At 50.1% G+C, this 26,296-nt stretch overlaps 9 protein-coding genes across 9 annotated transcripts; 4 read left to right on the top strand and 5 right to left on the bottom strand.

Moving 5' to 3' along the window:
- Nucleotides 1–1,304: 1,304 nt before the first annotated feature.
- EPUS_04452 (uncharacterized protein) lies at nucleotides 1,305–2,659 on the top strand (the record flags this gene model as incomplete). The annotated part of the gene is made up of 3 exons (XM_007787838.1): nucleotides 1,305–1,613; nucleotides 1,676–1,946; nucleotides 2,001–2,659. 3 exons carry the CDS (start codon nucleotides 1,305–1,307, stop codon nucleotides 2,657–2,659), a joined length of 1,239 nt encoding a protein of 412 aa, XP_007786028.1.
- A 2,648-nt stretch (nucleotides 2,660–5,307) lies between these two features.
- On the top strand, nucleotides 5,308–6,714 carry EPUS_04451 (uncharacterized protein; the record flags this gene model as incomplete). Its single annotated transcript, XM_007787837.1, has 3 exons — nucleotides 5,308–6,268; nucleotides 6,348–6,601; nucleotides 6,658–6,714. 3 exons carry the CDS (start codon nucleotides 5,308–5,310, stop codon nucleotides 6,712–6,714), a joined length of 1,272 nt encoding a protein of 423 aa, XP_007786027.1.
- Nucleotides 6,715–7,074: 360 nt separating this feature from the next.
- EPUS_04450 (uncharacterized protein) lies at nucleotides 7,075–8,020 on the bottom strand (the record flags this gene model as incomplete). The annotated part of the gene is made up of 3 exons (XM_007787836.1): nucleotides 7,075–7,584; nucleotides 7,639–7,672; nucleotides 7,734–8,020. 3 exons carry the CDS (start codon nucleotides 8,018–8,020, stop codon nucleotides 7,075–7,077), a joined length of 831 nt encoding a protein of 276 aa, XP_007786026.1.
- Nucleotides 8,021–10,669: 2,649 nt separating this feature from the next.
- Nucleotides 10,670–12,943, top strand: EPUS_04449 (uncharacterized protein; the record flags this gene model as incomplete). The annotated part of the gene is made up of 1 exon (XM_007787835.1): nucleotides 10,670–12,943. One exon carries the CDS (start codon nucleotides 10,670–10,672, stop codon nucleotides 12,941–12,943), a length of 2,274 nt encoding a protein of 757 aa, XP_007786025.1.
- A 988-nt stretch (nucleotides 12,944–13,931) lies between these two features.
- On the bottom strand, nucleotides 13,932–15,251 carry EPUS_04448 (uncharacterized protein; the record flags this gene model as incomplete). The annotated part of the gene is made up of 1 exon (XM_007787834.1): nucleotides 13,932–15,251. The coding sequence occupies one exon, from the start codon at nucleotides 15,249–15,251 to the stop codon at nucleotides 13,932–13,934; it is 1,320 nt and encodes a 439-aa protein (XP_007786024.1).
- Nucleotides 15,252–17,306: 2,055 nt separating this feature from the next.
- EPUS_04447 (uncharacterized protein) lies at nucleotides 17,307–19,430 on the bottom strand (the record flags this gene model as incomplete). Its single annotated transcript, XM_007787833.1, has 1 exon — nucleotides 17,307–19,430. One exon carries the CDS (start codon nucleotides 19,428–19,430, stop codon nucleotides 17,307–17,309), a length of 2,124 nt encoding a protein of 707 aa, XP_007786023.1.
- Nucleotides 19,431–20,762: 1,332 nt separating this feature from the next.
- On the bottom strand, nucleotides 20,763–22,074 carry EPUS_04446 (uncharacterized protein; the record flags this gene model as incomplete). Its single annotated transcript, XM_007787832.1, has 7 exons — nucleotides 20,763–21,052; nucleotides 21,117–21,375; nucleotides 21,430–21,548; nucleotides 21,607–21,653; nucleotides 21,709–21,790; nucleotides 21,850–21,979; nucleotides 22,030–22,074. 7 exons carry the CDS (start codon nucleotides 22,072–22,074, stop codon nucleotides 20,763–20,765), a joined length of 972 nt encoding a protein of 323 aa, XP_007786022.1.
- Nucleotides 22,075–22,724: 650 nt separating this feature from the next.
- On the top strand, nucleotides 22,725–23,723 carry EPUS_04445 (uncharacterized protein; the record flags this gene model as incomplete). The annotated part of the gene is made up of 3 exons (XM_007787831.1): nucleotides 22,725–23,028; nucleotides 23,095–23,256; nucleotides 23,305–23,723. The coding sequence occupies 3 exons, from the start codon at nucleotides 22,725–22,727 to the stop codon at nucleotides 23,721–23,723; spliced, it is 885 nt and encodes a 294-aa protein (XP_007786021.1).
- Nucleotides 23,724–23,945: 222 nt separating this feature from the next.
- EPUS_04444 (uncharacterized protein) lies at nucleotides 23,946–25,424 on the bottom strand (the record flags this gene model as incomplete). The annotated part of the gene is made up of 9 exons (XM_007787830.1): nucleotides 23,946–24,122; nucleotides 24,170–24,281; nucleotides 24,338–24,478; nucleotides 24,529–24,752; nucleotides 24,801–24,823; nucleotides 24,877–25,041; nucleotides 25,092–25,177; nucleotides 25,226–25,260; nucleotides 25,308–25,424. 9 exons carry the CDS (start codon nucleotides 25,422–25,424, stop codon nucleotides 23,946–23,948), a joined length of 1,080 nt encoding a protein of 359 aa, XP_007786020.1.
- Between the last annotated feature and the right edge of the window lie 872 nt (nucleotides 25,425–26,296).

Here is a 26,296-nt window from a genome sequence, read left to right as displayed (position 1 = left end):
GCATCCCTGGCACTCACACCAGACAGATCTAGACTACACCAGTGGAGATGGAAAGATCTGCAACCCGTGCTACCCACCGACTACGATGCCCGCGGAGGTACATCGTAGATATTTTCCCTCGCATCCGATGCCAGCAAACGGCGCATACTGCGTTATTTATACTCGGTGCCGCGGCCGGAAAAGTGAGTTCTAGCGCAATGTGAGTTCAGCCCATTTGCGTAAATGATGTACAGCCTTTTCGATTCGATTACTAGTAGCTATCTGGCTTCCCCGGCGTCTTCGACCTACCCCCTAACTTAGTTGTTTAACCCTCGTTTTCCTCGGGGCACATTAAGTGTAGTCAATCTCTATTTTGGCAAGCAGGTCTTGATGGGACACCTGGAACTCATTTCTCGGCGCGGCGGCACCGAGTACTTACTGCGGCTACAGGCCTAATTTTTGTACACCTCCGCGGTCAAAATATCTTACAGACGCCTTTTTTACGTACACATCCCTATTCGCTATTTTGCACGAATCTTGCTCATCCTGCAAATGCTGAACTGTATGAAGAATTAGATACAAAAGCGCTATAGAGATACTCTGTACAAGTATGATGAGCTGTGAGTGGCTGTTGATTGCTGCATAAGATGCTGGGTCCTTCTATATTGAGGAGCTGCAAGCAGTTGTAGATGGCCAATGAAATGCAAATTCGATTTTGGAGACTAGTCCTATCTGGGTTTGGGCCCTTTTGTGGGCGTCTATACTCCATTCTACATAGTACGTTTTGTACGGATACGGATACGAGCATTTTCAGCAAGGGGTTTACACAAATTAGACCGGTAGCCGTAGTAAGTTAGTAACGTGGTACTTAGCTACGCGTGAGTTGGTACGGATGTAGTTTGGTGCTATGTAGGATTGGAGCGTTCTTGTGAGGAGATCAAAAAGGGGGAGAAGGCGGAGGGGTTGGGATTTGTGATTGATTGATTCATTTTGCATTACACAGCATTCAAAAGAAGAACTAGTACTGAGTTGCATGTGTTATTGGGCCCAAATGACCGCGGCCCTTGTTCCAGAGGGGGAGCATGATCTGGCTTTCTATTCGGGCACGCAGGCGCAAATCCTCGTCCTGTAGCTGTCCGGCTCTCGGCATCAGGGCGGGACCTGTAAGATTTCGTAATTCGAAACAATGGGTTTGATGCGCTACGCTACACTACACTACACTACACACTTCTCTCTCTAATTGCTATTTGAATGCTATTAATTTAAGCCTAACTTCTACGGAAGATAAAGAAAGAAAGGCGAGCTTCAATCACATCCCATCTACAATGTTACCCCCTCCCCAGCCCAAACCCTTCTCCATCGCCATCGTCGGCGGCGGCATCGGCGGTCTCTGCCTCGCCGTCGCCCTTGTCCATCATAATGTCCGGGTACACGTCTACGAGGCCGCGCCCGCATTCTCCGAGATCGGCGCCGGCGTGGGCTTGGGCCCCAATGCGCGCGCTGCTCGACCCGGCCATCTTGGCAGGCTACGAGCGGTGCCAGACGACGAATTTCGCGTCGCCCGAGGAGCAGGGAAGGTTTTTCAATTTTCGCTACGGGATGGAGAAGCCGAGCAGAGACGGTCAGGTCGGGGGGTGTGACGTCGAGCGTGCACCGGGCGAGGTTTTTGAATGAGTTGGTTAACTTGATGCCGGAGGGAGCCGCGAGTTTTGACAAGAGGCTTGTGGGGATTGAGGACGAGGGCGAAGAAGGGGTGGTGCTGAAGTTTTCGGATGGTACTCTGGCAATACATGATGCTGTTGTGGGATGCGATGGGATTAAGAGCCAGGTGAGGAAGCTGTTGCTGGGAGAGGGAAATAAGGCGAGTGAGCCCGTGTTTTCGGGGCACTATTGTTATCGTGGGCTCGTGCCAGCGGACAAAGCGATAGAAATCCTGGGCGAGGATCTAGCGACCAACAGCCAGATGTGTAAGTGTCGACAATCTGTCCTGATGTTATGCGCCATGATACTGACGAAGCCAGACCTGGGAAATCACGCTCATGTGCTCACGACACTGATCGAGCAAGGGAAAGTTGTCAACGTAGTTGGGTATCGCACTAAAGAAGACAAGAGATGGAACGACAGCGCGTGGGTGAAGCCCACGACGAAGGAGGAAATGCTTGCCGAGTTCGACGGCTGGAGTAAACCGGTAAAGAGTATACTTGGTCTGATCGAAAAGGTGGATATGTGGGCATTGTTTGACCACCTTCCGGTAGCAACGTATCATCGAAAGGGCAAGATCTGTCTACTGGGCGATTCAGCACACGCGAGTACGCCTCATCATGGCGCCGGTGCTGGCATGGCAGTGGAAGATGCCTTGATCCTGTCAAAATTGCTGGCTTCGATCAACAGTGCAGGTGAACTGGAGAGCGTCTTTTCTGCCTATGACGCGGTGCGGAGACCACGGTCCCAGAGATTGGTGGCTTCAAGCAGGAAAGTGGGCGATGTTTATAACTTCGAAGACGCAGCCATTGGAGACAATATGGAAGCAGTGCGGGAATACTTGCAACATGCTTGGGAGTGGATTTGGAATGAAAACTTGGACCGCCAGCTTGAAAACGCGCAGTTGTTGTTGAAGATGCGCTTAAAACAGCTACGAAGTCCAGAAGCTCACTCAAATGGAGTCAACGGAGGAACCTGATGCGGTAGAAACAAATGCTTGCCTTCTCAGAGCCATGAATTGCTCAGCACACCATCATGAACCTGGACGGATGTCTTTCTAAAGAGCGGAAGTAAAGAGCGGAAATAAAGAGGCAATGAGGCATCGCAAACACGGCGCTGGGGGGCCTTGGCGCCTGCGGAGCGATTTTAAATTTCTACTACGTAGTCATTACACACCACCACCACCACCACCACCACCAATTGACTCTTTTGAGTCGCTCACCAGCGCTTTGAGGCGATCAAGGTGGCAGACTTCAGCCATCACCCAAGCTCCCATCCCTATCAGAGAGAGAGAGCGAGGCTAAGCTGGCCAACAGTTTAAAACGACCCAGTACCACGGGCTTAGAGACCCTCTGGTCTGTGGTCCTTACACCGATTAAGTTGCAGCGGGACCTCCCAAACACGGCCTAAAAAGGTCACTTTACCGAGATGTGCATCCTGAGTAGTAGTGAAATTTAACATGTTACTTATCCAGTACTGCCATTGTTATTATTACTGCTGTTACTACCTGACATCACATTTACCTTTTTTGCCATGTTTCACAGAGCTACACACCACAACTAATAACGGGTGACAACGAACTGTCAAGATTGTGTCATTTCAACTCTTTCTAGGCGCCAACGGCACATTATCCGAGGTGCTCTAACAAACCATTAGTTGGGATCACCAAGGAAACCACTCTAGGCCTGAAACTCAAAGGTGCTGGTGCCCTAATCTACGATCTACATATCTTGAAGCCCCGTAGCTCGAGCCTACTAGTACGTAGTAGAAACTCACGGGTGGGCCTATTTCCAAGGCTCTGGTGGTCCACCAAAACTTGCTACTCAATAGAGTTTGCCAAGCCGTCGCTACTTTTTGGTGCACACCCTACCTTTCGGAAAAACGGTTTGTAGGACGTTGTCTATAGTGGTAGTGCTAGCATACTTAGTACTCGGTGCACTCTGACGCAGCCGCACCATCACTGCCAAGACTTGGTTGACGTCGTTATGATTAAAGGAGTTTTGCGGCAATACTGCGTGCTTGGGCTGCTTGCTGTTGTGTAATATTTAGGTAGTTTTCTTTCTTACTGGGATGCCGGCATCTTGCCTTTTGCCGTGCTCGTTGCATGGCAAGTGGGGGAGCATTTGTGCAAAAGGAAAGCTGCAGCATCAAATGAAGCTCGAAACCCTTTGGGTGGTTAGGACCCGCCAACTCATTGAGCTAATAATGCTGGCGGAGGGAGCAACTAGTCCTTAAGGGAACAGAAAAGGGAACAGTCTTGAGTACACCCTTTACCTGCAGTGGGTACTATTTCTCCATTGAGGTCAGCTTAACCAACGAGTCCCCAATGGATTCATCCGAGGTGGAGATTCGGCATGTTCTAGTATGATCGCTGCGGTACGGGCTAGATGGGTTGTACATCCAGCTGAGCGGTATAGTGCAGCGCCACCTAAGCCAGCTCAGGTCAAGGAACCTAGTGTTCGGCTGAGCCCTCCGAACTGTATGAGGCTCGATGATGGTGCAATCTGCAGGTAAGAGATACGATTCAGCGCCATAGTGCATGGACAGATTGCATAATTTTCTCAGAATGATGTGGTCCGATGACACTCCGTATGGGATTACTAGTGAAAAATTCCCCCAAGATTACAATTCCTGTTCAGTGCGTGGAAGATGGCTGTCAGCTTCTCGAAGAATGGACGTTGACATGTCAGCAAAGCGGTTGAGGTCTAGCAGAAGAGCAATATGCGCTGGCTTGCAGAGGAGGAGGATGATGATCATGATGATGCTCAACCTACATAATTGACGGTCGTAGAGGGGGTGGAGCGCGGTTCACCATTGGCAGGTTGCCTCAGGAGCTATCACACCAATGACATGTGCGGTAGTATACTCCGGCCTGTTGACCGTTCAATACGAATGGAACGACCAGGTATAGCATCTCAGATCCTCGGCCCTCCGCTCTTTGTTCGTTTCCGACTTCCGAATGATCTGTCACAAGCGCAATCGAGACTACCAATCTAACCCGTTGCATACAACACATAGAACTGCTGACCAAACATTTCTCCATTTCAAGTCATAATATATAGTAATAAGTACTTGGTCTTTCTTACTACCATGTTGGCAAACTCTGTCTCCCTTGTCACCCGGTTCTCTGGATGGCAATGTCCAGTATATCAATTACATCGTTGACTTCCATTGCGAAGTAAACTTATCTCTCGTCCCAACTTTGATTATGACAGGGAAGATGTTCGGGCCACACGAGCCTCGGCCGCCTCTTTTCTTTCGATTTCGCACATCACCCTCTTTTATACTGTTTACGGTTTGTGTAGCAATTTATAACGTGAGTCTTCCGCCAGTGAAGTGTTCTGTAACCAAAGCTCACGGAAAGAACAGGACACATTCCTTTTTGGGACGGTTCGTATCTTCGTTGCGGCTCGTTGGCAAACTTTGGCTAAGTCGAATCACAGATAATACCCGTCCTCCCTTTTGCTCTGCCGCATAGGATCAATGTGGATGAAGAGGATGGTAATTTCATAGGTCCGCTGTGGACAATTGACGCCGCTGACTGAGCCCCGATAGTGCAAATCTATATCGCTATTCTCCTATCAATGTACGGTGGATCATTACTTTTTGGATCGTGTGAGTCCATCCATGTCGAAGCAATCCCTTGCAGACGATCTGATGTTCTCTGTAGTGCTATTTGGTTGGATTGGTGACAAAATACCTCGACGGCATGGCATTTTCCTCTTCGGGCTTTCGATGCTTCTTGTTGCAACTACGATACTTTCTTTTGGTCGGCATTTCGTCGTTCTCGTCATTGGGCGTCTTTTGCAAGGATTTTCCGCCGCCGTGGTGTGGACGAGTGGCCTGGCCCTACTAACGGACATGTTTGGTCAAGAAAGGTACGGTGAGGCGGTAGGATACGCTCAGACGTCTGTCAGCGTTGGCACGACTTCGGCTCCTCTTTTGGGTGGTGTGGTCTATGCCCGAGGTGGGTACGGAGCCGTGTCTGCGATGAGTATTGGAGTTGTCGCCTTCAGTCTTGCGCTAGCATTGACAATGATTGAGCCTAAAGCTGTGAGCGAAAGCGAAGAACCGGCTCCGGATTTTCCAATTGCGGAAAGGAACAATCAAACTGCAGCGTCTCAAGAGATCAGCAGCCTGGATCGGAACACGCAGAGTCCCACCACACTCGAGTCGGCTTTACGACTCCCGGACGAACGAAGTGCCCTGATTCATAAGAAACACAAAGAAAGCGAATTTGATAGTGGGCCATCCTACTTCCTGCTGCTGCGCTCAGGTCGGATCCTTGCGGCTATGGCGGGTATCTTCACCTTCGCTTTTGTCATGCTCAGTTTTGAAGGCATGATCCCATTGTTCGTCAAGCAAACTTTCCATTGGAACTCAACACGTGCTGCCTTGATTTTTCTTTCATGGATCATTCCGGGTTTCTTAGGACCTGTAGCGGGACATGCTTCGGACAGGTTCGGATCGCGGTGGATCGCTGTTGGAGGACTACTCTTCGCTGCGCCTCCTCTAATCTGCATGCAGTTTGTCACCAAAGATAGCACTTCGCACCAAGTTTTGTTATGTGTTTTACTCACCCTGGTCGGTAAGTGCTCCTTTATATACTCCTTGGGCTGATTCTCGATTAATGCGCTGCTCGACTGACAAGATCGTGCAATGCAAAGGGTTCGGGTTCGTGTGGATTATGCCGTCTTGTGTATCAGATCTCACCGCCGCTGCAGCTGACCTGAAGCGCGAAAATCCTCATGACTTCGGAGACTCGGGTGCCTCGTCTCAAGCATTTGGTCTTTTTGTTTTTGCATATTCATGTGGGTCTCTCGTGGGTCCGACAATAGTCGGTACAGTAAGAGCAAAGGTCGGTTGGGGCGCAGCGACGATGACCTTGGCGGCTGCATGTGCTGCGGCATGTATCCCTATCGTAAGTCACATACAATTTCCATCCCAGTGATCAAATGCTGACTGAATGTTTCAAAGGTGCTTAAAACATCAGCATCCTCTCGCAGGAAAATGAATTCCTTCAATAGTGTTTGAAATACGCCGCACAAGCTGCTGGTTGGGATGAAATTTATTATTCTATTATAGGGAAAAGAAGGGACAGCTAATTCAGCTACTGCAGGTCACAAACAGGCATGAACTAGCGTGAACTAGCGTGAACTAGCGTGAACTAGCGTGAACTAGCGTGAACTAGCGTGAACAGGTGCCTACTCACATTGCTAGCTTCTTCAGAGCTCACAGCTCTTACTAGTACTTGTTTAGTAGGCTACAGCCTACAGGTAGTCTTCTTTCGTCTCAGGCGGAAATGATTTCTTTATCAACCCTTGTAGAACATATAGGTTTTTCATCTCTGTTTAGAAACCCCTTCTATTCTCACTGTTAAGAGTTGGCTTAAATCTACATAGTCTTTTGAGGCCTCAAGTATGACACAGCATAGTAGCGTTTTTGAAACCCATCAACTGGCTGGGCGATACGATGCCGACAAGAGTGGAGTTTGTTCCCCGACACAGATTGCAAGAAGTCGCCCAGGTTGACCAGGCCACACCCGGGCCTTGGCTCAATAAAGGCCCAGTCCTTTGTCTCAGGATGCTCCATCTCGATGCCCCACTCGTCACCGAAGAATAGGGTCAAGGATCCACTATCTGTGTGCGTATTGTCAGGCACATCGATACGCTTTCCCCTCGCTGGCGCCGAGTAGATGTTGAGCGCCGAATCGCTGGGCTGGTCATCACGGTGGTGATTCTCGAAGCGACTGGCCTCATCTAGCTTGAGAGCATCTGACAAGCAAGAAAGCATTGTCTTATTGACGGAGTAACAGAGTGAGGCGAATCGGTCGAGCAGCACGGCGTGAGATTTGAGGGTTGGGGGAAGGACAAGTTTTCCTTCAATCATTTTCTCGCGCGTAAACTGTGACAGCGTTTAAATCGAAGTCAAATGTGACATGGTCGTGGGGAGACCGACCTCGAAAGTCCCTCCTTTCTCACCTGGCTTGTAGCTTCACAAATTTGTTTTAGCATCTCCTCAAAAATTCCTAGATTTGTGGAATGTAAACCCACCTAGAGACCTGCCCAGATGTAGAGCCCTTTGTTTCCGTCCCAGAAGGCTCGTCAAAGTATTTCTCTGTAACTGCGTAAACATTCCGCAGATCTGTAAGGATATCTTTCGCAGGCTCGTTCTGAAGGTCGAGATAGAAGAACCCAGGCATCTGAGAGGCACGGAGCAACTTTTCCACCTCGGCCGGCTCCTTGGTCGTCAGGCGTGCAAAATCGATGGTTTCCAGGGAGGCAACATCGACTCGTTGGCCATCGATTGTGGTGTTATGCTCAACAGTGCTGTGAGGCATGTTGGTGAGGGCTCAAATTATCCTTAATTTGGGGGAGGGAGAAAGTGTCGAACATTCACTGCCGAGCTCAACTAGAGTAGTGCTTCAAGCTATACAGTCCCTGGGGATCTGGTCGTCCTCGTGAGATGCTCCCTCCTTAAGCACCACGACATGTCTGTCAACCTTGGCCAAACATGCTGTTCTGTACGTTACCATACCAAGTAATACCGTCTTTTACCATATGTGGAGCAGGGTCCTAAGGTTCATGTAAGTGTCTCCTCTTCCCCGCACGCAATGGTCTGTCTGTCTCTGTCCGGGGATCTTCCTTGCAGATGATCCCTGTCCATCGCTGGCACCAGGGGGTGGCCTGTCGATCTCCAGGATAAGCTGACATACGATGTACGTAATGAGCGTTGCTTTACCACGGAGACTTGCTGCAGGGATGGTTTGAACCCTGCGACGGAACTCCCTTCTGTTTGGTTTAACGTAGTACAGACTCACCGAGAAACAGGTAAGTTATGCAGCATGGCCTAAATATTCTTCAGTATTACTGTAAATGTATATATCGTTTATCTTCTGGACGCTAACGAAACACTCCCATCTTAATGGCACTGTTACAGTCAGGCTATTACGTTATTTAAATAACTAGTGAAATATGCAAACCATCATTTGCCAAACACATCTGTTGAACTGGACCAGTTCCACCTCATCCCGTCGTGCCGTCTTGCCGCCGTGCCGTCGTGCCGTCCGAAACCGGCGCCTGAGAATGTGCCCATGTTTGCATGCCGCGGATGTTACCATCTACTTCAACCAATCTACGCCCGGTATGTTGACATAATCAATGATTTTCGTGCAGAACCTGCCCTGCATAGCACGATTATAATGTGTCCAATATGATGCCGGTTGATTGAGATGGCCCTGCCACTTGGCATTCGGAGTGCATGGGCCACGGGGTTAAGTGGCAACTAAGTTAAGAAACTAGACGTAGACGATGAAGAGACAGCTCTCTACGTGTACAATACGCCAGTTAAGTCAGACCACTTCGGACACCTGAGAAGTTGCACTGCTTAAAACGCAATCCACCTCTCAATTCAACGATCCCTTACCACATTGGACGAAACCTTGTTGATGTGCATCGTACTACGTAGTACGTTGACTGGGCCCGATGACAATTGTTCGTGTGGTGCTGGTATAGCTTTTGGAAGCCCAGATCCACTGCTGAACCTAGAACCTACATCCGGCGGATGTAACTTTTTTGGCCGGCCAAGATCCGTTCCGAGGCAATGCGGTAGCCGTACTTGCAGTTATGCAGTGGAATCTCACTAATAACCATGAGTTTGGAAATTTGGGAGTTTGGAATTTTGGAAACCAAAGCGGTTAACGAAAGCGCTAATAAATAGCTCATCGATGTGCACATGGATTAGGATCTTGCAGATCCATCCAAAGGCAGATTTGGACGATCGCCCTTACGACCACATGGGAGACTCAGGTCTGCAAGGGTGTCGGGCGGCAGGAAGAGCTCGATTTAGGATGTTGTTGAATTACCTCTGAGATAGGGTAGAATAGCGAGTTGTTCTATCTAGTAAGGAGTTGAGAGTGTAGACACACATATAAGATAGGCTGTACGGTACTCTATATAGTGAAATTTGCTCAGAACTTGCATTAGAAAGTGACCAATCAAAGGCAGGCGAACAGCAGGGATCGAACGTTAGAAGAACCGGCCAATAGAGTTTGACAGCCGGGCAATCTACTACTCGGTGCTGCCGCTCTATGAGTTCGAGTTTCCAATTAAGATCGTTGCATAAGTGAAAATGACCAATGGATCCACGGAGAATAGGTTTCAGAGTGGGTGAAGGTGCTGAGAAAGCCTGTCAAACGAACCAGATCGACAAGATCTGTACATCATTACTGGGGACGGTTTGAGTCACGCTAAACTCCCTTTTCGGCGGCACCGAGTAACTACGAGTGCGGGGCCAAGGATCTTGACCGCTCGACTCCGAGTCCATCTTCTCCAGTTACAGCACTTGGGTTCTATTAGCGGGCTTCGGTGTGGTGGAAGAACGCTGATGTTGCCTGAGTTGAAAGGGGTTGGAGCTTCGTCGTGTGGCTGTCGCACCTTGTAGGGCTTGGACAATTGAGTGCATTTTGGGAAGGCAGGCCAAACTTTAATACCGAGTCGATGTCGTGAATTTGCTAATTGCAGGCGGCAGGCATGTGCCATCTCCACAATGTCTGCAATGTCTGCTCCGATCAATAATCGAGATACCGCCATCCATCCTAGCTGCACCATGCCTACGCTGAGCGTGGGTGTGATGAAAATTCCACGGTTTAAATTACGTACATGCGGTGTTGCTGCTGAGATATCTAGCTCCTTCATCGAGGGCAATCTAAAGCTAAGGAAGTAAATCAAATCAGTTGCATGCATATGCAGTTTACACCTGAGGCGACCAGGACTAGGTAGTGATTCTGAGAGTCCCGCCTCAATCGATCGGGCTGTGAGACAGTCTAAGGAGAAGAGGTGGAAGGTACGAAGCTGCATGGGGATATTGAGATACTGGGATATTGCGATGGTTTTCCATTCCGGCTGAGCACACGCCTGGCTTATTTGGGCCGGAATCTTGATATATCCATTTGATGAGTCGAGACTGATACGCGCAGCGTGTGTGAGTCATGCCAATCAACATTCACATACCCACCATTTGGCAGGCAATCTTGGTTGTTATCTTGGTGTTCGTGCCCATCAAAGTCTACGGAGCCACTCTAAGGTGCTTCCTGAGAGGCAGGTTTGAGGGTGAAAATGTCGAGTTGCAACCTCCTCCACCAGTCAATGCTCTGTACAATGAAAAGAACGCATCAAATCTGGCCGTGCCTGGAAGACAGCAGGACAATGACCAACCCAGAGAATTACGGATTTACAAGGACTTCTACTACAAGTTGCAGAACCTTGAGCGATTCCCAGAGATTTTACCGCAGTCCAGGGATCTGCTGATATCCTTGCTCACAGAAACACTGGCAGATGCCCTCAAGAAGCCGGAACAGGGAATCTTATCTGTTGAGCATTACACATCCGAAAATCTGACAAAGTTCCTGCAAATTGACAATGACAAGATCACTCAAGAATGGGAACAATATGTGGCCAGAAGAAAGGCTGGCTCGCCAGCAGAGATGTTTCAGGACAGGGAAGAAGCCAGATGGTGGCTCAGACAAATGGCTCCGGTCAAGTACGTGGACGGTGCTTGGTTAGGCCACATCAACAAAATCACCACTCCTTTTGCTCTCCGCCGAGTGACCAAGGACGCTTGGCAGGTGCTGTCAGAAGAGCTGGGAGATGGTGATCCGCACAAGAATCATGTCTATGTCTACCGTGAGCTGATGAAAGAGATTGGGTCCGGGCTACCAGAGGCAGATACTCTCGATTTCATTCATCCACAACACCAACTCAACGAAAAATGCGTCTGGAAAGCTGCGGTTGCTCAGTTACTGATCTCTCTTTTCCCGCACGAATTCCTTCCGGAGATCCTTGGTTTCAACATGCACTTCGAAGGACTAACAATGGAGACTATGAAGGCAGCCAGCGAACTTGAAGAGTTAGGCCTCAGCCCTTATTACTTCGTTCTCCATATCTCGATAGATAATGCCGATTCTGGCCACACGGCAATGGCAATGCAAACAGTTGTCAAATATATTGAGCACGTGCGACAGACGCAGGGAAAATCAGCCGCACAACAAGTCTGGAGGCGGGTCCAGACGGGCTTCGTCCTCTCCAAAGAGCTCTCCAGTGGACCGCAGTGTCCATCCCAGCGACATCGTGCTCATAACTCTTTCCCCCGCAACAGACACGAAGCGGAAGTGATCAAGATCTTCGAAGCGAAAGCTCCTGTCGCACACAAAATCCACTGCGGCAGCCGCCTGACGATTGGCGGCCGGACATTGGTCGATTGGCTTCAACCGGACGCCTTCGCAGGGAAGCAGTGGCAGATGGAGTTCCTGGACTACCTAAGCAACATGAAACCATGGGTACGTCGGGGTGATAGTAGCAAGAGCAAGTTGATTCATGAACTTTCCTGGGGAGGCAAGATGTTCGGTTCCTTTACGCAAAGCGAGGTCGACGTCGTCAAGCGATGGATTGACACGTTAGAAATTCCCAATTCCCAACTGTACTGGTCGTTCGTCGGTCGATCCGAAACCATGTCCGACCAGGTCTTCCAAAAGCAAGATATCCGCGTCGACTACCCCGTCCTCTCGCCAACTTCCATGGTCGACCTGTCCTCTGAACTGACCCCTCTTGCCCCCTCGCCTCTACTTTACTTCCATCCCGCCTCCATTACCCCCCCAAATCCGGACATGTCTAAAGTGCTCCCTTTGTGGTTCACCAGTCCTTGCCTTCTCGAATCATTTGTCTGCGTTCCCTCCAAGACTACCACCATAATCGCCTCTTCTGTCGTGCGTCTCCTACGAGCTCAATCCGGCTTTGATGCAGAAGGTTCGGGCGTTGCCGGTATGGATGAGGTGCGTCGAATACATAGCGTTGGCCTCGTGGAGCTCGGGTTGGAAATGACGAGGAGATCCGGTCTTCCGCAGCCAACAAGTCTCAAGGAAGTGCTGGAGTCATGGCCGTCGGAGTTTGCGTGTAAGATGCTACAGGTGTCCATGCGGCCGATGGCGAATCCTGGGTTGTTACTGGGATTAGCTGCGGCGTTTGTCGGCTTGCACGACGCAATGACCTCGTCTAAGCTACTCTCTACTACGAGCAAGGCGGTTTTGAAGCAGATCGTGCGCAGAGAGCGAGACAGTCTGAAGATATGCTTGGATGAGCTCAAGGACGATAAGATCGAATGTGCCGAATTCCACCGAGGCCATGGCATAGGAAGGGCGGAGATTGAGAGCTGTTTGGACCAAAACATAGTCATGGCGGAGGATTTTCCATCTAAAATGTTTTCCTAGCAACATCCAATGGGCAGTTGTTTGTGCATTCGTTTACCAGATTAGACAAAAGCGTGCGGCTGTGCTCGTCTTCATCGTCTCTCCACGCAGAGATCAAAGTCCAGCGAGGAATGTATACAATAGAGTTCCTACCCTTAACTGCAAAGATACCACATAAAAAGTAGCCATGTACCGCTCTCATTTCTCGAGTTCAGGAGACGGGGAACAAACCAAGGACGGAAACCTACCACGCAGAATCCAACATCCCATAGTCTCCCTAGGACACCAGCCTTCATCTGTTCCTCCGTGAGAAAGGCAAACGAGCACGGAGTCTCAACAAATCAACGAGCGTTTTCATACATCTTGCACCTTACCCACCGCCCGTTCCCAATCTCCGAAACGTATTTTTTGGGGGGGCTCCCTACTTGCCCCTGGTCCTCTCTATTTTCAATGCTCTAGCTCAACGTGTCAGATAAATTGGAAGAGAGAGAGTTCACCGCCTCCGTTGCCAACGCCGGGGGAATGTGCCAGATACGCCTGCAGTTTCAAGTGTACGTTTGATTTTCTGTTTTCCTCCCTCGTCCATGTGCTCGGCGGAAAACCGGCGCTCCAACTTGTTCTTGTAGACGTGATTATGTAGATATCCTACTAACAAAATTTCAAGATATGGAAACAGTGGAGTAAACACGAAGGTGCTGTTGTGGCAACGACAAGATTGGGTCAACTCGATACGGTAGAGATACCTTAGCAGAGGCCCCGGAAGTCTCACAAAGCTGCTCGAGAATCGCGCCAAACATGACCGCTGGCGGAATATAATGACAGTGTGTTAGAAGTTTCAATGTATCATTAAAAGGGGACGCTTATGTGATATTGCGACAACGCTCGATGAGAGCCAGCTGTGGACCTCACCCCTGCTGCGGCTTGAGAGAGGGAAAAGAAAAGAAAAGAAAAGAGAAGAAAGAAAACTAGAGATGGCAGCACAAGGGGGTTGTAGCTATACGAATACCTCCTAGAAGAGTCCCATGATCATCGTCCTTCGCTCTTGCAAAGTCATTTCACTTAACATCCCTTCTTCCTTTTCTTTGTACATGATGTATCGCTGCCACAGTTCTTTTCCCAGCACGGCCATCACAGCTTCATCCTTCTTCAGCGCCTCTATCGCATCCTTTAGGCCATTTGGGGCACGCTTGTCCATACCCAATTCTCGTCTGGTTTCCTCGTCCATTTCTACACTCCGGCCGGACAAGGGCTTCATTTTCAACTCCTGGCCCTTCTCCAAAGCTGCCATGCCCACTCCAAGTATCGCAGCCAGCGTAAGATAGTTGTTCGCCGTGCAGTCGACAAATCGAAACTCCCAATGCGCACGGCCAATCTTGCGTATGCTACTTAGCCGGTTTTCCCAGTCCCAGCACACCCAGCCGCCACCTGTGAAATCGGCGCGGAGGTAGCTGTCGAAGTTTGGCATGGAAATGGCGCAGATCCCTGGCACGCTGCCCAGAACGCCGGCAAGAAAAGAGTCGTCCTTCGCGTCTGACGAGAGTGAGATATGCATGTGCTGGCCCACACCATGCGTCTTGTCGAAGGGCTTTGGATGCATGGTAGCATGTAGACCATGTTTGACGGCGCTTGCTTTGATGGCCTCGTTGATGTATACAAGGGCATCGGCAGCGCGCAAAGGTGTCATAGGATCCGTTGAAATCTCGAACAAACCAGCCACGAGTTCTGTGTGGAAGGTCCAAACCGGTATTTTAGCCAGCTCTATGGCACGCACCGAGTCTTCGAGCACCGCCAAATATGGTGTTCTCAAAGAAGCCGTGGAACAGTAAGATGTAACGTCTTTCACGGGCGCCGTCGACGCCGCAGACTCCGCGAGGTAGAATTCAACCTCAACGCCGACCAAGAAGGTCATGCCTTGCTTTTCTTCCAACTCACGCTCGGCTTTCTTCAGCACAGACCTTGGGCAGCATTCGAATCCGTGGCCCGCTTCGTCGAGGCAACACATGACGGCCGCATGACCGGGATGGTAATGGCAAACAACAAGAGTCGACCAGTCAGGGACCAGCGAGTCCTTTGCACCAGGATTGATCACGTTGAAAGTGCCGTCGACAAGAAAGCCACTGGCAATGGGGCTGGCAACACTGACGGATAACCCTTCGGTGGCTAGACGAAGGGCTTGCCGGACCGTTACGAGTCGGGTTCGCACTGTCGCCGTAAAATCTATCCATTGAAGTCGGACAAACTCAATGGAGGGGTTGGCATCGAGCACGGATTGCAGGATGCTGAGGCCTGGGTTATGGGGAGTCTGAGTGGAATCTGTGCTATTTGCCATACTTGCACTTGTATCGGACGGGTATTGTGGGCTCTACGACAGATAGCAGCGCCACTTGACAGATGGTGGATCTTTTATTGCCTCAATCATGGGCGGATGAAGGAGTTAATGTATTTGACCCAGGACGCGGAGCAGCTGTCAGTCAGGTCAGCACGGCGAATCAGATGAAAGCGGACTTCATGATGAACTGCAGCTAGAGCCTAGAACGGTACGTAGTGCGCAGGGCAGGTCTCAGTGCCAGTCTCTATCATTCATACGACGGTGTGCACCGGAAGTTGTGTCCCCTTGGCATAAGTAACTTACTGTACAGTTAAATAAATACTTGGTTGCTCATTTTGAATGGGTGGGCAAAAGAGTGGTTGGGGGGATGGGGAAGAGGCGGAGGTGTAGATATTCTAACTAGCCCCTGGAAGCATTGTCAGAGTCCGGAGGTCCTGGGGTCAGACTCCAAGCTTGTCAGGCCGTATTAGGCGCCGGACCCTGAAGGATTGCCGAGGCAGCCCTAAAGTCTCCCACGCTTTAGGCTCTGCTTCCCAACAGCCCTAGGCTTCCATTCCCTATAGTTTCCTGGGACTAAATGGAATGACGAAAGCCGCCACCATCATGTCGAGAACGGCACAACCTTTAGCGTACATCTGTCTTTACGACTGATTGCGATGGCTGTCATTTAGGATATATCAAGTATTTTGTTAAAATTTGATTAAGTTTGGAGTTACGAGTTTTCTATCTTAGATAAGTAGTAATCTACCTACTATCTATGTTGTTTATTTGTTGATTGTTTGTCACGCATTATCGCTGACCTTCTGGTCTTCAATGGCTTATCCGGGGGTGTTGCGAACCTACAAGCACTAACTAGTTAGTCTATTCCCTCCTCTTATGTCGGCGTTGGTATCGAACAGATTGCTTAAGAACAACCCATTTTTCTCTCTCTTGCTCTAGCGTATGTTCATTCTGTTTTCGCTGTCTTTCTACTCACGGCAGGCATGGGCGAATATGGGCTGCCGAGAGCGATATTTCTCTCGCTGAGCCAGTTCCTCCTTTAATAAGATCGTTCGATCTCAGATCAAACACTTCTGACGTGGGCTCCGTTCTCGCATGACACTGCTAGTTATTTCTTATGACGGAGGGGCATACGGCCGATCATCGCAAGATCACCAGCTCATCGCTCGAAGCTCTTTATATCGAAGAATGGCGCATTTTCAGACCTCGTCCTCATCGCGGTTTGGTTTCAGTTTCTCCTACTATTGTGGACCCATGGTCGACCGCAGAAAGACGGCGGCCGGCTACCTAGAAAAGCTGGTCTCGTTGAAATGCATGGAAATTGCTCTCACCTGGACAATCTTTGCAACAAGGTAATGGTGCGGATCATGGATGCCTCTGATTACCTGTTGATCAATTGACCCTAAAAGTCGCCGCACATGCGTCTTGACTCTCTCAGCGGATGCTGGTCTTAGAGAAGACCTATGACGGTCTTGCTATGCGATCTAAAGTGGACTATCAGGCCTATGCTGCTGCTGCTTTACTCATGTTGTGGATGCTACTTTATTCAAAGGTGTGTCCCGGACGCGGCTGGCTGACTCGGTGCGAATTTGCGTGATATCACTCTGGCACTCTTCTTCTGCTTCTGCTTCTGCTTCTGTTGGGAGCTGAGTTGAGATGAGTTGGATCAGGTTTGGGGTTGAGCTGGGTGGAGTTGAGGACTGGACTGGACTGGACTAGGCTACATAAGAGCTACGTTTTGTTGTTATGATGCTGTAACGGCGAGGGGGACTGTGATTGAGGTATGTGGATGGATGGATGGATAAATAGATGCACGCATGCTGGTATGGCCAGGGACAGCGATTGGGCTCGAGCGAGAAGGGGTACATGTAAACAGCTGTTGGCTAGCTGGTTGGCTGTGAGGAAGGAGTTAGAATAGGAGATGCCTAGGCAGTAAGTACTGTGACGGACGGGGGAATGAATGAGTAAGCGATAGAAAAATGATCTGTATGAAATCTCAATTGGGTATTGAGATTTTCTGGGTTTGGATCAGAGTGAAAGGAGACAGCAGGGCGCTTATTTCTTCTTGTTCTTCTCCTCCTGCTTGAGAGCTTCCCGTATCCCATTCTGCCTCTTTCCCTGTGCATGCTCATGCTTCTGGAACAGCCTGACCAGCTTGGCCTTCTCCTTCCTGCTCGCCACCACGCCTTTCTGCTCCACCAGCTTCTTCGCCTCTTCGCAATTAGCACACCTCTCCTCGAACGACTGGGCCAACCTCTTCGCTTCTACTACCGCATAATGTGGTCCCAATGTTTTGTCCTCGACTGCTTGCTGAATCGCCTTGATGCCATCTTCGAGGTGGTCTCCTCCCAGCACAAGCACGAGGTGGGCATCGGGCGTGGTTAGGATCTTGTGAGCAGCTGCGGCATGTTTCATGTCGTGGGCATCAGTGATGAAGACTGTCGTCTTGCCAGTCACAGTTGCTTGGACGGAGCAGTCGCCAACGTCCCAGCCAGCTTTGAGGATGATCTGGGAGACACCGCTGGAGGGAAAGAGAGCACCCTCTGCACCGCGCAGTAGTGTCATGGATCCTGCGATACTCTCACCTGCTTCCAATACCGCTGTGTCGATCGAGTCCACGCAATGCACGAGCGGACGGAAAGTCCGGACTTTTCCGGAGGCATCCTGGACGAAACCGGTCATGCAGGCAGATCGCAAGCCAACATCCCTGGGTGCCAACATAGGAGCTTCGCTGGTGTTTGTGAGCTTAACGTCGATCCGGACAGGCGCACCAAGGGGAACTTCGCTCAGCAAAGCTGTGACCTCGAGCTTCAATTCAGGAACTTCGATCTCATCGTCCGTGGTGATGGGAGGAGTTGTGTTGCTGGCACCACCAAACACAATCCCACCAGGCCGAACGAACATATCTGACCAATGGCGGAGTTTCTTCCGATCGTCATCCGCGTAGTCCCAGAGGATATTTTTAGGGAACGGGGTGGCAGGTGTTGACGATGCAGCTCTGGCAATGGCGTCAGTTGTGTTCATGAACCCTGTGTTGACCGTATTGTGCCGCGAGATGCCAAAAGCATGGCCCATTTCATGTACAGCAGCCCGAAAGTAGGCAGCCTTAACAGTGCTGAATTTTTTTCCTTTCACAGGCCCCCAATCTGGTATACCGTTTGCTGGATCCGGAGCAGATTCGAAAACGTAGTTGGCGGCAATGGCGACGCCTTCGCGTGGCACCTTGTTGGAGTCTGTTGCGTCCCAGTCATACAGTATGCCACGAGAGGTCGAATCGAGCTTCTTGACGGCTAGCATATGATAACGCCATTCTACATCGAGGTTGTTCTCGTCTCGATGTGCCATCATCGCTGCATGTGCCTCAGCGTCTGTCCAGCCATCTCCACTTGGTTCGGTGACATTGGTGTCGCTCAAGTCCAACGTCACATCGTAGCCCAAGGCTTTATACACAGTCTCCCAATTCTGTCCAGCCCCACTGTCAAGAGGTCGATCAGCACCATTAACCGTGTCGATCTCCAGTGTAGCCTTGCGATAGGATTCCGAGACCCAGCCCATTTTGAGTCGTCCAACTACGGCTCCAGCTTTTAGGAGATCTCCTTCGAGGTAGTCACTGGCTGAAGGATATCCAGAGTTTGCGGGAGGTGTCATCCATTTCATAGTGGCGGCGAAGTCGCCATCATTGGACCAGGTAGCAGTATTGTCAGCAGCGGCGGTGTATTTCCACATCTGAAGACCCAGTGCGAACGAGTTGCTCAGGGTGAAAGACTCAAGGATCTCGGTCACGCGTAGGTAGTACCGATACCGGCGTCGAGATTGAATTGGGATGCCTTTGGACGGATTCGGTGCATTTAGCATAATAGTTCGCGGGGCACCAGGTGGAAATGGAACAGGCAAGGTCGGAATCATAATGACAGGACGTTGATATAGGTCCCCGCTCGCTGTTCTTGTTGCACCAGTACCATGAGTCTCAACCCGGATAGTACCATCATAGGCGACGTTGGTAGTGTTGGAGGGGATATAATTGACCAGCCAGGCACCTTGTCGGACGACTCTGGTACGGGGCGGAAAGGGGAATGGTGGCGGAAACGTCACTAGTGGAGGAAGCGGAGCATCTTTCCAGTCAATTGCCTTAGAAGCTTCCCCAAATGGCAGTGAATCGGGTAGAGGCGGTGCATTCATCGTGTCGTGCAACTGAAGCAAACAAATGGTTATGCAGAGAGTGATATAATTCAGTAGAAACAGGTATGGGATCTTCACAACAAAGAGACATGATGAAAGATGGAGTGTATCTTATGAGCAGCAGTGAGGAGCTGGAGATACGGGTCGAGGCAGGGCGTAGCTGAAAAGGTTAGTGGTGTATGAAGCCTTTCTTCGTGGCTGGCGCTCTCGACAGGAGTCGAGCATGCTTCTTTCAACAAGCTCAACTTACACTTTGTCTAACTTGAGTGCTTGAGGCCAAGTGCCTTCCATTTGGTGGCGGATCCGTATAGCCTTGTGTTGGTGGAGTGATCAGGCCACCCACTTAGCTCGTCCTTCTCTGAGTTGGGATGGCTGTCAGCTCGTGGGCAGAAAAGCCATGAAAGGGAGCTGCACAGCTTGTACGAGACGGCTTGCTATGCTTTGTTAGTGCTTACATGATTGGAAATTAGAGCGTGTGCGGCTGAGCAAAGATTAGGTGCTGATTATCGGACTGGGAGAGGTCTGGCCAACTGTGGCGGCCTGACTGAGCTCGGTCGTTGATAGGGATGGCAAGATCGGGCAAAGTAGTGGGTAATCGGGGTCAGTGACCATGGACTGGTAATGGTCGGTGTGAAGGTCATGGTGAAGCATCCTCGCTGTGACCAGAAATGTTACCACTATGGTGCAAATACACTTGGTTGAATGCAGAGATGTGTGAAGCCAAGGTGTGAAAATTGGCAGGAAACCAGCGGACAGTGGTGAAGAACAGCAGATTGCCAAAAAGAGGTGAAAAAGAGATAGACAGGAACGAGCCTACTGAATATAATAATTAGATTATATTACCGCCAGCATTCAGCATTAGGGGCAGAGGGGCACCAACATAATGGAATGGGGGCTCTTCCAGGTATCCATGGCATGCAAGCGTTCTGAGCTCCGCCAGTGGTCAGGTCGGCTTGCTTGCTTACAAAGGTTGCTTGTACCCCGCAGACTGACTGTGACTTCAACCATCTGAGGCAGAGCGCCTGAAGCCCAGTTAGTGACTGGTGGATGCCAATGGATACACCAGCCATGCAATCACTGATCTCGCCAATTTATATAAACAATCATCCTCCCCAACGTTGTTCTTCTGGTACATACTTAATTTTCCCTTGTTGGTCAAAGTCGGTCGGCTCCAGTTCGGTGAATTCAAAGTCATGTAAGAGGCAGCCATATGACAGGAAATGGTTTCACATACAATCTATATTACTCTCGCCATCGATCACTGGGAAATTTAGTTCAACAAGCCTACCAAATCCTTATATACAAACATTGAGGCCTTGGAATCTTGTATCACTAACTTGATGCGCGCCCGATCAAGCCCTTCAACTTCTCATTCCAAACCTCCATGAACTTCGCGCTCGCTTTCAACATCGGGACAGTCCAGAAGAAGTGTGGATATCCCTCCCATTCGACCAGATCTGCGTCCACACCTTGCTTCTTCATCTCCTCGTAAAGGAAGACCGTCTCCTGGTTTGTAGGGTCTTTTGTGGGTGACATGATACAGCTTGGAGGTAAGAGTTTGATATCTGGATGGAGGAGAACCGATACGAGCGGTTCGTGAGGGGATGGTGCTTGGTAGAGCTCTGTGGTTTTACCATTAGAACCATGTTACAGCAATTTGGCCTCAGCTAACTAGGGGGGCTATACCGAAAGCCCAATCCACCATGTCCCTCCCAATCATAGGGGCATCCGCATACTTTTCCGGCGTCCATCTCCCCTTGTATTCTTCTGGGAATGCTCTTCGGTCACAAGTACCTGGACAAGCGATGATAAGTCCAGAAGCTCTAAAGTCTGGATTTGATGCATATTTCAGGGCAACGGCAGTACTGAGATTCCCGCCAGAGGAACCACCCATGATGAATCTCCTTGATCCATCACCACCATATTTGGCGGCATTGGTGCACAGCTGTCCGCGTTAGCTTCTGTCTCCTAGACACACAACTCACCACAGGACTCTTACCCATTCGTAGGCTTCACAGCAGTCGTCCAATCCAGCGGGGAAAGGATTCTCTGGGCAAAGTCGGTAGTCAACTTGAATGAGCAGGATCTTAGAATTATCCACAATGTTTCGAACGAGATCTTCGTCATGCTGCCATCAGATCGAGCCAATGAGGGGGTGAATCATATCAGCTCTCACGGTCTTCGTTCTCCATGTCGCCTGCAAACCATCCTCCAGCATGAATGCTGGAAGAGTCAAATGAGCTAGAGTGGATGGTTGAGGGGCGGATGACGATCGTACTACAGGCCTACTGGTAATTGCCCATGACCTTCTGTAGGCTGATAAATTCGGATACTCATTCCACTTGGCAAAGTCGAGTCCTCTGCAGGGGTTGAGGTCAGTTCTTTGAGCAGCAAGAATGAGAGATGTATCATGTCGTACCAGTCTTGATAGCATCTGTCCGTGGGGGAAGAAAGGGCCTGATACTGGCGAAGATGTTCTGAAATTGGTTGCGAACCTCGTCGACCGGACCTGGCATCAGCGTCATGCGGCCGCCCTGCATCTGCTCCATCTGCTCAAAATTAGCGGGTCCCCTCTGTCATCGGATTCTTTCAAGCCTACAGCCAGCCATTCTGGGGCGAAGGGAGCCAACTCTTCCTCAGCCATGCTCGTTTGGGTGAAGCTGGAGGGTTGAAGGGATGAAGCGAAAAGGGATGAAACGAAGAGGGAACCGGCAGCAAGCAGGTGGCGTCTTATGACGAAAAACAGAACAAGACATCGAGGGGGATCGCGCTTGATCAAGTACTGCTTCGAATTGGGCCATTGCCACCAGCTGCATGACAAGTTTCTTTAGCAGACAAAGTCTTGCCATGTTTCCAGGAACTTGTGGAGCCAAACCAAGGGGTCGGTAAAACATGGTTCAGGCTACCAGAGCTCTGGGTCTGGGGTGCCGCATCGGCTACGGTAAGAGGCATAAGTGATGTTAGCAGGCTACTAGTAGCAGCTAGCTATGATGCGGCGTTACAGGGATCTCCAGAAGCTTCTTGGGCAGATGACCATAGATATTGGTAGCAGTAGTACCGCCCAACCGTTCCAAGTTTAGCTGTTCCGTTAAGAGTACGCACTAAAGAAAAAGTACTAGCGCTGGGCTGACATTACTTCTGCTCAGCACCGTAACAGGGTTTGGGATGCTTTCTAGCGCCCGCGCTACATGCCTGACTTCTGGCACCTTTGCTTCACCTCCTAACTAAAACCATCTTAGCCGCACATTCCACAGGCAAGGGCAGACCAGCACCGGTACTGATCTACTTGACAGCATGTCTACTGAAGACGTCACCTGTCGTATTCGCGTAGAACTAACAGACACCAAGGGTGAACATCGACTTTTCAACATCTGCGAGGTCTCCGGCATCCCCGAAGAGGTAAAAAAGCAATGGGTACAGAAGATTACAGACTACATCTGGGGGCCTGGAAGCAACCAAGGAGGTTCCAGGCTGGTCATCCGGCCGTGGGACTTCATACTGCGTTCCGACGGCTCCTTCGATTCCCTTCCTGTTCCAAACCTCGAACAAAACACTAGCAGCGGCGTTTATCCAGCGCATTATCGCATTCCGCCCACCAGTATCCAAGCCTTTGACCAGCAGGAACAAGTCAAGCGCCAGGAATGATTCGCTTTTGGGACACTAGTCTACGAAATTGCCTGCGGCAAGAAGCCACTTGAAGGGCTAAGCGATGAGGAGGTGCAACAGCATTATAGCAATGCCGAGTTCCTGGACGATGTTCCAACGCTCCCGCCTGACTTGTTGATTACGATCTTATCGTGCTGGAGCGTTGAATTTGCTAACATAAGTACGTTATACTCTTTTGTCAATCCCCACCATCTTGTAACAAAATTAGTCAATCCTCCTCGCTCGAAATTCGCTGGATTCGCTGCAGCAGCTGGTTCTTACATCAAAGCACACCCATATCTCTTTGCTCTCCAGATCACCGGAGCCCTCTCCTTGACTGCCGCCGCAATCGCTCCAGCAATCCTCGGCGCCGTGGGCTTCGGTGCACTAGGTCCGGTCGCGGGCAGCACAGCAGCAGGATGGCAGGCTTCTATTGGTGTTGTTGAAGCCGGAAGCCTTTTCGCCTGGTGCCAAAGTGCTGCCATGGGTGAAGCAGCCGTCAACGCCATCGTTGCGACAGGCGCGGCAGGTGGTGGAGTTGCCGCTCTCGCAACAGGGGTAGCAGCAGCACAAAATCAAGGTCTTGATGTAGATATACTCATAGCGAAGTTCAAGGAGGTCTACAGGCAGGGAGATTTCGGTGACTAAGGGCGAGATGGGAGGGAAGGGTGAGCGAACGAGGATAGTCTTCCTGGACTCTGCCACATGACTCGTGGTGAAGAACGAAAGCGGCAAACTGCGGGAGGCACTTTCGGGGAAATGACGATGCTGCTGCTCCAGAGGGCTCTCAAGCCATGGGCCTCTGACCATAGACGACATAGCTAATTACGGCGTTAGTGGAGAGCCTCTCCGTTAGCGCAGTGTAGCAACTCACAAATCATACTGTCCATGAATTTTGGGATTCTGAAAGTCCTTCCGAATGTCTGCAAGAAAGACCATGATCTCATCCTTGCTCCAAGGTCTAGGTTTGGCGTGGGGCAAAGTGCCCAGCAGAATCCCTTCTAGACCTTGTTGCATTTGCAGCAGGTTGTATGCTCCTATCTTTTTCTGCAAACACGTCAGTAATGGTCAGCGCGACCAAAACCGAAACGCACCGCTTGTCGATTCTTGGCCCAGGTTCCCAAAGGCAGTAGAATTTTGGTACAGCTGATGTTGATAAATCCTGCATCTGTCATCCACCTTTGGAGGTGACGGCCTGGACACATGCTGGATCTAGGTTAGCGTCATATGTTTTGCCATTGACGTATTCCCGCAGTCTGTACCTGTATCCCATAGCTTCTCTCGCACCTCCTGACATCTGATGAAATCGATTGATAGCACTATCAAGAGGCATGGAGTTATCTGCACTGTAAAGGAACGTGTCCCAATCCTGAAACTCCACCCAACCGCCGGGTTTAGTGCAACTGAGTGTTGGTTAGTCTTTGTCAGACCTGTTGAGCCTCTTAATACTGACTCCAACGCTTGTCGCATCAGTTTTGGCCAGTCACGGATGGCGCCGGCCAAGAATCGTGCATGGATAAAGTCAAAAGGTTGATGTTCGTAGCCCCATTCGTCTTCGACATCGTCGACGATGAATTCTAGATTAGGTGGCACACTATCTTGCGTCAACATAGTAGAGCTTAGGGATTGATGGACGAACAGTGTCGGCTGGGTAGGGCTCAGGTCATTGCCCAAAACCTAGCCATGTCAGTCAAGAGGTGAGAAGCCGGCTATGACATCTTATACCTCCGCGGAAGGGAACTCATCAGCTAGGTAGAAAGATTAGCGAATACGATCGCTTGTGACGAACTGCTGGCATTACCAAAGTCCATAGCCCAGATGCCCGTCCCTGTTGCTATGTCAAGTACCCGTTGGGGCGATTGACCAATAGGTGCATAGAACAATCTGCCCTCCATTGCCGTATATATTAGAGCATGGTGTATGTCCAATCTCTCGTTTTCTTCTTCGTCGTTGGGTAAAGCATAGCCTAGTAACGGTCGATGGTTGGTTTGAAAGCATCAATCATTGCAAACATACGGCCTTGTCGGTATGCATGATACCTCCTTCCTTCAATCTCTGGGAAGTCCATCACAGACGAAGTAATGGAAGAGGTGTATGTGGAGCTGTGAAATGTCAGCACGCTATCTGGAAGACGTGATCGCTGATTGTACACCTCATCGCCATAGGCAGAATCATTGTCAGTGGTCTGTCGACGGTTAGTCATATAACTCCGGCGGGGGGGCTGTATCCTACATTCCAGTCTATTTCTAAAGCTAGTGGGTTTGAAGCCGAATCTGCTATGAAATCCACTGTTGCGGATGACGGGCCTGGCTCCGAATCAGATCCGCGGGTTGAATCGTTGTTGGCCATATCTGGCGATAAGTCTGAGCGAAGTGTATACCCCTTGTCGGGTAGTGTTGTTCCAAGCATAAGTCACGATCAAATATGGGCCAGCTGAGAAATGTGTACACGGAATCGAGCTAAAGTGGAACTTTCTGTGCGCTTAGAAAAGCAGGAGAACCACCAACAACAGATCTATGACTGGAAGAAGACTCGGGCTTATTGAAAGCGCAGACGAATGAGAAGAGTGTCGCTTGAATCACAATGTTCACTTGATCAGCCAAATGTATCAAAGCCCGGAAATTTTCTTCAAGGTTGCTGCTGTGTAAGGATGAGGGCAGCATGGGAGAAGAAGAGAACGGAGATGGATGAATTGTAACCAAGACAATTGGGGACTAAATGAGCCCTACACGACATTTTCCCCCACTTTGTGGTAGCCGGCTCTGTTCGGTGGCCTTATCTGGGAGAAGCCGGTTGAGTATGGTCTAAGGAAAGCTGATGTGTCATAGCTGACATTTTGAGGGTGTTCAAATAGAGATGTTACGCGATATTTAGCCATAGATAAAAGGAGAATTATTAAGATGGCGTCGATCTCCCATCGGCATACTACGGTACCAGGCATAGTTAATTAATGTAACCCACGCGCTAGTAAAACGCCTTATTTACAGCCCCCCTAACGCTGTGACCTCGCTGCCGCTATTATACGCGTTCTTATTGTTTCTACGCGTGATTCTACTGATTCTGTCTCAGTCTACGCCATCTACGCCATCTACCAATTCAGCAAACTTTACAATGCCAGCAAGGTGCCAGGCAGTCATTGATGCTAATGGAATGCACACTCCATACTCACCAGTATAGACTAGTCCTAATCGAGCGACTTTGTGGCGTTCTATACTGGCGTT

This window comes from Endocarpon pusillum (genome assembly GCF_000464535.1).
Source record: "Endocarpon pusillum Z07020 unplaced genomic scaffold C700255, whole genome shotgun sequence".
In the NCBI taxonomy this organism is placed as follows: domain Eukaryota; kingdom Fungi; phylum Ascomycota; class Eurotiomycetes; order Verrucariales; family Verrucariaceae; genus Endocarpon; species Endocarpon pusillum.
This window is presented reverse-complemented; position numbering and strand designations above follow the sequence as displayed.